Source organism: Amphiprion ocellaris, chromosome 8 (genome assembly GCF_022539595.1).
Source record: "Amphiprion ocellaris isolate individual 3 ecotype Okinawa chromosome 8, ASM2253959v1, whole genome shotgun sequence".
Classification (NCBI taxonomy): Eukaryota; Metazoa; Chordata; class Actinopteri; family Pomacentridae; genus Amphiprion; species Amphiprion ocellaris.
The window spans coordinates 24,615,707-24,626,794 of record NC_072773.1 but is presented as its reverse complement, the minus strand read 5'-3'; the positions used below and the strand labels follow the sequence as shown (position 1 = coordinate 24,626,794).

Below are 11,088 nucleotides of genomic sequence, written 5' to 3'. Positions count from 1 at the left end.
TCAGTACGTAAATTAGTTGAAAAAATACTGTTCTCACTCGCAGTATGAAGCCTATTTTGATGAAGCAGGATTTTATTTTGAAAGTCAGAACCCCGTCTTGGCAGTTGGTGCTCCTGCTTCGGCGCTATCGCTCCGACAAGCCGGGGAGAGGAGGAGAAAAACGCTGGAGCGCAGCGATGGAGCGCTTTTAAGAGATAACGGCGGACTCCGCTGACGAAAATAAGCGAACCGAGTACATGACCAAAGAAACGGGACCGGCGACGAGAAACGTAACAATCATGCAATTTAAATACAGACGAATCTGAGCGAGCCGCCTCTTCTTCAAGGTTACACCGCTTGAAGACGCCCCAGCATCCCTGTTGTCGCAGATCAGCTTAGTCGGTTGATCGTCACCTGGGCGCCGATCATGTCCGTGGAGGAGCAGGGCTACCCCGACGCCGCGATGCTGCTGGAGGCCGGGCCGGAGTGGCTGCGGGCCGAGATCGAGCGTCTCTCCCGGGAGCTGAGTGAGACCACGAACGAGAAGATCCAGGCGGCGGAGTACGGGCTGGCGGTGCTGGAGGAGAAGCAGCAGCTCAAGCAGCAGTACGATGACCTGGAGATCGAGTACGAAGCCGTCCGACAGGAGCTGGACCAACTGAAAGACGTAGGTTTTTTTTTTTTTTTCATTTTTAAGCACAGAATAATAATGGGAAATTCTACCAGTATCATATCAATATCATAAGATTTATAGGCCCTGCGCATTAACCTCCTAAAATCATACACCTTCTGTATAATAATATTGGGGTGTGACCTATACCTAGTTTTAACAGTAAGTAATGAGTTAAGATATTTTGCCATTTCCATGATATTTGTACACTGTTATCGTGCAGCATTTTACATAGGGGCTATAAAAGCATCCCCCTTCCCATCCTGCAAGGTCAAAACTGCAACGTGAGGAGGGGATGCTTCCTCCTGCCCACCCCCCATCCACACTCAGGGTGTCCCCCATCGCACTGCCACCTTTATTTATTTATGCAGCTCTCAAAGCCCCCTCTTCAAGACATTCCTGTCAGGCTTAAAGCTAGTCTAAGCCCGGAGTGCATTCTCGACCACTCCTTTAATCATGTCTTAATCACAGGATGATTTCCCATCTGCACATGTATGATCATTGTTACACGCAGAGTGATCTGTAATAAGTTTGTAATTGTGCATAATATGAGACATCTATTTGCATTCTTTTTCTCTATTTTTTTTTTTTTTTGCTAAATGCTGTGCGTCAGACATGTTTGAGCTTTTAAAAATGACATCTCCCTGTTGAGGTCGCATGCAAAACCAAAGCATTAAGATGTTACTTTCATGGATAGATTATTCTCTGGGCGCTCTGTAATAAATGGGAATTTCTAGTTCAGAAGGAAAGGGCGGGAGTATGTTTGAATTTCAAACTTTCCCGCTCACAAGACAGAGAAGTGAGTAACTTGCAGAGGAAACCAGACGAGTTACGGCCTTTTGGGAATGGAAAGAATGTTGAGAGTGATGGCTCAAGCTGCTCTAGTGTGTCAGATAAAGGAGGTGTCTGTTTTACTGAGCAGTGATTGGACTCATTCCCTGTTGCTGGATGACAGTGTCCAGTTTTCCACTGTGTTGTGACATTCATCTAATCTCTCCTGATTGTTTCCCTGCCTGCGTAGTCATGACGGGGAATAAAAAAAACAAACTCCTGCTTTGACACAGGCTTATTCATGGTTGCTCACATCCTCCTTTGAGATGTAACGTCTTCCTGTGTCCCACTAGGCAAAACAACCAATAGCTGAATAAGCTCACTTCATCGTGAATCCCTTAGTGCCTTGCCAGAAATCTGCTCATCGTTTCTTTGGGTTTTTGAGGCCCACACAGAGATGTTTTCCAGCTCTCTGCTTCTCCCTCTTCTCTCTGGTCTTCCTGTGCCCTCTCTCTCTCTCTCTTTCCTTCTCTGGTGGTTGTTAAAATAGAGAGGAGGAGGTCTTTGGGCTGTCTCAGCAACTCCATTTTCCCATGCATTCTTTTGGTAAGAGGGTCTAGCTGTGTGACAGAGGAATGGCAGCAAAAAGCTCTGAATAGAAGAAACTGACTAAAAACGGTTTAAAAGAGTAACCCCGGCAACAAACAAAAAAAGAAATGTGAAGATTTTCTTAGTTTTTCAAAATATGCCAGTTAAACAAAGCTGGGTCCTGGTTGTATGATTGCATCAGGGCCTCTTTCCGTCTCACAGTAGAGCGCAAACAGCCATCTGTGTGGGTAATAAACTCAATTGTTTGCTGAGAGCAGTGGCAGACATGCTTTCTTTTGCCACATTGTTGGGTTCGTGTTGATTACAAATCACTGATCAGATGGCAACCTTTACAAGACGAGCCATCTTCCTTTATCCCCCTATCCTCCCAACCTCCACCCCAGCCTCTGTATGCAGGGTGGAAGTGATGCTATCACAAGAGAAACACAAACACATTCTTCTGACAGCCCATCTCCTCTTCCTCTTTATCTGCCCTTGAACCTTTGGTAGTGAGGAGCAAGCACAAGATAAGCTACTGGCACAGAGGGGTAGGGTGGTAAATAGAATGTCAGTTTCCACATACAGTTCACACGTATCATTCAAAATATCATTGCAATTGTGAAAACACAAATCAGTCAGCCTTACAGCCACTTTCATAACGCTCATATATTGGACATTTTTGTTAGTGAAGCTGACCAATTTGTGGCCAGCTGTGACAAAAAGACATAAGACAGTTACTGTATATCTTTAGCCAAGTGTAAATACCACATTCTCCAGCTGCTATTTACTCTGATGGCTGCAATGGTTGACCGTTCTTTCTCTTTTTCGAGGACTTAGACTGGGGGATTTACAGAGTTGCTTAACACAGGGTCCTCTCCAGCGACCCTACATCTCTCTCCTCACTTGCAGGCATGCACAAACACAAAACAAAAGAAAATGGTTCAGATTTATGAGTATAAATAGCGTTTTAAATGCCCGCATACCACTCTCTTCTCTCCTCCTGGATGTAAACACTCAATCAGAAATCATCATGACAGTGGGCAAACTTCCCTTGCCATTTAGCCAGTCCTCACCCCATCACCCGTCCTCGGACAGGGCACTAATATTCACACTTAAAGCGCACATCCCCACACACGCTACTCTTGAGGCAAGAAGACAGAGGAATTCTGTGCACTGCTGTTGCTTAGTAACAGCACAGCTCTGTGCCTTAATTTGAACAGCCGTGCTGCTTCCTCGGCAGGTGCTGTTTTCTCAGCGCGTTTGTGGGTGACTGTTGAGGGATGAGTTTAGAGCTAGCTAGAACACTGCACATGCATGGCAATTGGCAGGATGTCACCATGCCCTGGTTAAAATTCATAGAATGTTCCTATCTGTCCTCTGCTGTTGGAATCATTTGTATGTATAATATATTTTATGGGTTATCATTCCCGCATCTGGGAGCGTGTCGGCCCGCCTGCTTGTCCTCTTTCTCATTCGCTACACAGCCCTCCAACCACAACATTACCCTCCAATTATTGACAATTCCCTCTAGGAGTACGCCGCAATTCAGCCCCTATCCATCGTCTAAACCTTTCATTGTATTGAAAAGGAGGTACAGCACTAGGCTGATTGCATGTAGTGACAGTCACCATTTCCTTCCAGTCCAGAAATAGTGTTGTACCCCACAGAGTGAGCCATCTGCTGCTATGCTTTAGTGAATGTGAGCCATTTGGCCCACTGCCCCAGTGCTATGCTCTGTAGGCCAGGGCTGCAACACTACTAAAAATTTTTATGCCCACTTTCCTGCTTATGCATTGTCCAGATTTTTCAATGCACAATATTTTAGATCTAAAGTCAACAACTGATTTGCTCACTCCTCAAACAGAGCTCTGGGAAATGCACACTGGTTTGCCTGGCTGCTGATAAAGATATGACCAAGTTGTGTGTAATTGTACCCAGTTATCACACAGACTGCAGAGCACAGCTTCAGTCACAAGTACTTAATGACATTATATGACACTCTAGCAGCATAAGAGCATAAGGTTAAGGTGGTGTTCCTTCAGCTGTTGTTGATATACTTAATTTAAGCCAATCACAGAAGGCATCATGTGCCACACCTTCAGCTGCTAATGCAGTTCTAAGGGATGTACAGGTTCCTGTTTACAGTCTGTGCCTGTATGGAGAACTTGCTGCTGGCCTCAACGTTAGCCCTTCTGTCTTTGTTAGGTCCGTGGAGATGAAAAAAGATGGAACGCAGTGGTCACGCAAACGTCATTTGCTGTCCAAAGACAAAAGGCTCATTGAGCGTCTCTTGCCTTGTCCCTGATACTGGCCCTTTCTTTTCCAGGCTACACGCTCTAAGACAGTCGTATCTGACAAAGATCTGTCGCTCTTTTGGTCTTTGTTACACTGTGGCAAGTGTCAGAGACCAAACTGAAGTCACATTCAGACTCCATCCCTGCCCTCAGAGTTCTATCAGTGTAGCAGCAGCTTTGCACCACGTTGTGGAATTCAACCAGACAATCAGAGAGCTAAATGTTGTTAAACTCAGTCGAACCTGGGCTCTCTGTGCTCAGCCCTCTGGCCCTTTGTGTGTTTGAGCCCACTGGGGTTAACTGGTCTTGAGTGTCACAGATGAAGAGAGGGTTAAATGGCAGCAGAACACAGTGTATGACAAAGGCGAGATTGAGAGAGGCGTTCCATTGTGGTTACATTTGAAAGGATTTGTCACTTTTGTCCCTTTTGAAATGGCAAACCGCTAAAGGATATATCCCAATGTCCTTAAACAAAGCTATCTGCTGTGACTCTGAGCCCTTTCTGTGGCGTTAAATGGGATGGATGCTGATTGGACGTCAGTAGAAAATACGAGGAGAACACAAAACCCTTCTGCTCCCTTATATGAAGAGTCATAAACAGTCAGGCTCTTTTTATTGGACTGCCACATCAAGCTGTGTTTCATGGACAGCTAGTCATCCCTCACTTTTATAATCTTTCTTTTTATTTCCTCTTCTTGCAATTACCTCAGCCATTATTGTTCCTTATCAAAGTCCTGCTCCTGTAAGTCTAAACCTTCCTCATAGCTTTCGAAGCATCTTACTCAATCATTGTCTCATTTTCATTTGGCTTTTGATTTGTGTTTGGTTATGCTATCTGAGGCCTATTATATGCTAAACCTTTCAGTATTGTTTGGGGTATTTTGATCTGCCCTTTTATCCATAAACTCTTTTGCCGGATGGCAAGACTGCAGTTAAGGGGTAATCTTTTCTAAATGGCACTAAATAAAGTCCCAAATCCCCTACCCTCCGGGCGTAAGAGGATGAATCCCAGCCGCTATGCACAGGGCTTACGGCAGTCTGGGACTCTGCCAGGCCCAGCCACACTCATTAGCAGCCTCCATAGCCAGGAACAGATAGGTGCGTTTTGGGGTAATGCTGCACAGACGCTGTCAGGTGCTGTTGGGAAACTTGCCCTGTTCTTCCTTGTCTGGTCAACTGGCCTACTCCTGCGTCTGCCAAGCTTAGCAGTCTGTTCTCTGAGTGCTGTCAGGCCTGGCAGTCTTCTATATGAATCTGTCCCAATAAAGATGTGCAAATCATTGCAAAGACCACCCACGCAGTAGTTTGACAAACAAATTTCCACTGTATCTTTCGAATCTTCAGACAGGTTGGTTTATCTACAAGATCCACTCACATAGACAAGTGTTGCCTTCTGAGTTGCAGAAGGTTGACCATATGGTGTCATGGTGTATTGAAAGAATCATTCCGCCTAATTTTAGGTAAAATGACTCACTGCTAATCCAGAATGATTTTAAAAGCTTTTGTCCTTAACTCTGATGAACACAATACCCTCGGCACCCATCCACAGTTCAAGTAGAGGCCACATTTACTCTGGTGCATTATTGAATGGCAGTTTTAGTGTTCTTGGTCTCGGTGAGTAAATTTGTTTGGGCTGCTTGGAATTTTATTGGGCTTCACTTTTAAAGAATCGAGTGTTTGTGCAGGGTGTTTAAATGAAAAGAGTCTCACATTTGCGGAGACGGTGTAGAAGGATCATGTGTTCAGTAATCTTGGTGTGTAGCAGCGTGTTGACGTAATAGAACTACATTTTGTTCCACCACAAGCCTGTCAGAAGTTGTGACTGCTCATGAGGATATTATCTAATTGTGTGTGCGTCACTGAGTCACACTCTGAGATACTTCCTTCTGACTATAGTAAATATAGATGAAGTTATTGGGTAATCCAAATAAATTTGTCTGTAAAATTCTACTTAGACATATTTGAGCAGCAGTGCAGCACATGATTTAGGTATTTATTATACTTATGGTTACGATGCAGCTAAATTTCTTTATATTTTGAGTTTTTAAAGATGTCTTTTAAGTCAGAAGTTCATGCAGAGAAACCCTACGACAGCCCAGCAGGGTCATGACTCTGCTCGTGTAATCCAATTACCGGAGACTAGGGCCAGATCAGGCAGGAGCGTGGGCTAAAAGCAGGGGATGAGGTCATCGTAATGACTGTACGCCTCTGACAATACAACATAGTTCACTCAGGCTAAAGGCCCATCTCCAGTTTTCCCCTCTCCTACTGAATATAAACAAGTATAAATCTGTCGACAAAGAGCGCAGTGTGAATGCACGTGACTGAGCTAGATGTGTCTGTGTGTGTGTGAAGGAAACACAATGGCTTCTTATTCCTTCACGCCTTCATCTCCTGTTTCTTGATTGTATAGTTCCATTGTGTCTGTTGGATCACATCTTACACCAACTTTATGCTTTTATTGCTACAAATTTAAAATCATTTTGTGTTATTTGGGAGCTTTTTTGTGTGTTGTTGTGAAACAAACACTAACTTGTATGTTATGTAAGTTTTCTACACAGTAACACTACCTTGCTGTTTCAACTTTTGGTAACTCAAGCCACCATGTTACATAAAGGCTGTGAAAGATACTGTATTTTATGATTAAACATACAGTCAAGTTAGCTCCAGGCCCTTAAACTGCTATTCATTTTAGGCCAACGTAACTAACCCACAGCAATTGTGTTGAAACTGTGGTGTCTTATGTAAATAGGTGACTCAGTTTGGCATGTGGGTAGAGCAGAGGTTTGTGACTGTAACGGTTATAAATCCTGCCTGCATCATTCTTTTAGAGTCCGTAGATTAAACCTGCGGGCTGTAACAGATTGCCCACAAACTTTTGTTATCTTCTCTGCTCTCAATCCAAGTAACATAGCTGACACAAAGCGAAACCCTGATATAAAACATCTAATACTTGTTTATGGCATTGTGTTTTGAATATAAGTATCTGCTGTGTTTTTTTTCGTAATTATAAGGACAGAGTCTTGGCTGAGCTTAACTCTCATCGTATCTTTCTTCTTCCTTCTATTGAAATACAGTCTGAACTCGCCCCCCTCCCTGCCCACAGCTGTGCATCCTGTTTACTCGTGAGGAGTCTTTTTATAGGGGATAGGAAGTGTATGAAATATGTTTCTCTATCGGACCGGACGTCTTTTGGTGGATCAGAGGATCCACATGTGGTTCATCGGGCAAGTCACTTCTGTCACCTCTGATTAACAAGGAATAAGTCTCCACACAAAAGATTTTTTTTCTTATTGATAGGAATACGCTTGCCTGTCCTGGTGTGTTAACATCAGCACTCATTATGCAGCATTTCCTTTCTCTGTGTGCTTGACATTTCCACAGCATCAGGGACAGGAACTGAGATTCAATAGCCTTTGCAGTCAATGTAGCTGTAGTCCACTTTAATTTGCGCCTCCAAAGCTACCCATCAAATTTTTCCTTCAAGCGCTGAATTAAGTCAGATTTGCTCGGTCTTCAGCTGACTTAAACATTCCAGAGGCACTGGAAACTTTGTAAACTTGACAAAGGTGGAAGTTAGAAACCCTTTTTATCTCAGTGCAGCAAAGCTTTGCAATTGTTGATGTCCTCTCATTGACTATACCGGGCTAAAACATGCACAGAGCACATTAAGGTCTGCACATAAATGAGAATTTTTAACTACTTGCATTGAAGGGAATATTCCTCGAAGGAACAAAAGATCTGAAGCGGTAGTGCAGCACTCCATGCTTATTTGTATGTATGACAGGCAGGAATAAACTTGGGGTAGCTACAAGTAGACAGATGGTGGGTGTCCCAACCCCACCCCTTGATAAACACATGCATATATCCAAAGTGTATGACTTGCTCTACCCACATCCTCCCACTAAAGAAGAATTTTATTTGCAGTTTGTCCCGTTGCACTCTCTGGTTTGAAGCAGAAAATGATTGAGATCAGGGATGAGATCTAGACAGATAGTGTTCTCTGATTACATGAGCACTTTGTGGCACACCCTTCTCTGCTTCCTTTGAAATTCTACGTCGTCCAGTTATTCACTGACTGACAGAGTTGGACCAAAATTAATGAAAGCCAAAAGCAGACTCCTCGTTTTAATAGACCCTCTATTCCAACATTAGCAAACCCAATTTCAAAGAGTTGTCCCTTCGCCCTGGGGGTCTTTTTAACTTCAGCACCGCTGTGCAATCAGGAAACAGCGGTACGTCTGCGTTTCCCCCACACGCCGTACTCCCTCCTTCCCCCTCCCCAGGCTCCTATTGTAAATAGGCTAGTGGGTCTGGGTCCCCCCTGTCACAGTGTGACGTACCCAAGTCTCACGGAGTCCACACTTTGAAACCCTCAGGCATGGATGATCAGGGAGAAAGGGGGAGGAATTGGGAGTGGGAAAAGAGTGAAGGGAGGGGAGATAAGGAAGACAGACTTGTATAGTATAGGCAGGGGGGATTGCTGTACAGCTATAACAACATTAGAGTTTGGGGTTGGAGAGATGAAAGAGGGGAGGGTTTTTAATTGGATATGTGCCTGTCTCTCAGGGGTCCTTGAGAGATGGGGATTGCAGACAGAAAAAGGGAGAGAGATTTTTCTGGGAGGGGCACTGGGCAGAGCAGTGGTTTCCTGTGGGAACCAGTTCACTCTCTTTAAGATGGGAGAAGAATGAGGTTCTGCAATCAGCTGGTCTTAATGAGTTTAAAATGCTGGGACAAAACAGCTCTAATTTTTTGTTTTTGTCAGATCAAAGCTTAATAAATGTGTACCTTCTTAATGAACTATAGGCGTTTTCCAGCATTTGTTTAGCATTCACTCAAGGGCATTGTATTTTGGCTCATCTCATGTTTATTGTCATTATTTTACTTGAATGCTCTGTTGTCAGAGAGATTTGGGTATTGTAGAGATAACCAAGTGTTGTTTGAATATGGAATCAAAAAACTATTGCTTAATGCAAACCGAAGACAATCATTGGCTCACTGTAAACAAATACTGTACTTGTATGAAGTACAAAGTGCACAGTGGTGGTGATCATACTGAGCCTATACCTTATTATTTACAAACTGACATGGCCTCATATGGAAGACTTGCCACCCTGACCCAAGACTTAGCCTCAGTGGGAGAGAACGTGTGCATACTCAGTCACAAACAGGATTTAATTACTGCAAATGGAGAAGGGTGGTCATTATTCTCTGTCTGGCCAGGAGCAGTAGCAGAACACCCTTCCCAAGAGACCATATTCTGGGTCTGGGAGGGTGATTGGAGAGGTAGGAGAGAGGAAGTAAGTGATAGTTCATGGAAATGACTGTGAGATAATGGAGGGCTTGGTTATCAGTGGAGTGGAGGCAACAGAGTCGATCAGAAATGATGCATAGTTGTATCCTAGTGGCAATCTTTGATCCATCTTAGACCTCAGGAAAAGGGCAAATCAGGTCCCTGCAATCACTCCCCCATTCTGTCAAGGCTTCACTCTTATTGATTAGGCGTGTCTCAGCACTAATGGATGAGTCTAGAATGGTGAAGAAAAATGCATTTGGTCATATTAATAATTGTTTGTTGGTAAGGGTGAACCCCTCTCCAGTAACTGAGAGCAAATGCACAAAGAAACAGATTCAGTTTCTACTTCATCCTCCCATTTTCTTCCTAGAAATCTGATCACACGGGCAGGTTTCTGGGTCTGAGTTCACACATGTAAGCATGTATCTGTGTGCACATGATGGCCCCAGCTGCAGCCCCAGCTGCTCCCCTTGTCTGCCATTTATATTACTAACAACAAGAGGCTGTTCAGCTGTGGAAGTCAAATGTGAACGTTCTGCAGGGATCGGGGGCCCTTTGGGAAATAGTCTAAAACGCACACTTTCAGTCTGATTCACTGCTGTTTACTGTGATGTAGACTTGATCAGATAGCGAAGAGCAAAAACAAGACTACTTCAAAGCAACCGCAGACCAGCAAGCTCTTTGTGCAGACAAATCTCAAATTGGAGAGGCATGGGACCAGGGAAAGAGGGAGGAGAACAAGCTGTAGTGGGCTGGGCTCTGAAACAGCCATCTGTGTCAGTGGCACCCCTTGCCTTGCCTTGCCTTTACTGACCGCCGCTCGCTCTGTCACTGTAATTGCCATAGTAACCATAACAACGGCTCTTCCCCTGGGGTGCCTGGCGCGTGGACCTTGGAGAGCTCATCCAGACAGGCAGAAAGGGGAACCGACAGGCTGACTACAGGCAAGCACAGATAAGGAAGTCTTTGCATTGCAAATGACTGAGGTAGTGAATACCCAAAGCTGCTGCCGGTAGAACATTGCAGTGATATGAGCATCGATAAAGATCCCAGATTCTGGCTCAGGCGCCGGTATAGTGGTGCAGAATATCTCTAGGGATCTATTGAATCACTACTCTCTCTTGAGGCACGCTGTGGCTTTTTCTCCATTCTGTAGCAGAATTAGCAACTGAACAATAGACCCAACAAACAGAGTGATAAACAGCTGCTTCCTTACGATTAATTGACTGTGAAGATTAAACACTGGAGCCAAAAGCATACATTGTGGTGCATCTCTCCAAGACAGAACACACAGTTTTTCATTGCAGCATACAAAACAGAAACAAAAAACGGTAACCCAAGTCAAGACAAACCTTTTCAGGAAACGTTTAACTTTGCCAAAATCATTTTTTTCTGTAAATGTTGATATTGCAACATGGTTTGTTTTCTAGACTTGGCTTGTATTTCACTCATGGGTGGTAATTTCTCATGAGACTGACTATCAGTAT

At 44.1% G+C, this 11,088-nt stretch overlaps 1 protein-coding gene across 5 annotated transcripts in view; it reads left to right on the top strand.

Moving 5' to 3' along the window:
- The first annotated feature begins 126 nt into the window (after positions 1–126).
- Positions 127–11,088, top strand: part of LOC111588707 (protein bicaudal D homolog 2-like) — a 43,974-nt gene continuing 33,012 nt past the window's right edge. For all 5 annotated transcript variants that reach the window (XR_008602509.1, XM_023299214.3, XM_023299213.3 and 2 more), the window contains exon 1: positions 127–646. Coding sequence is in view for 4 of the 5 variants with exons in the window: in XM_023299214.3 (XP_023154982.2) it covers positions 407–646 (240 nt within the window). In the remaining variant the exon portion in view is untranslated. The remainder of the gene's footprint in view (positions 647–11,088) is intronic.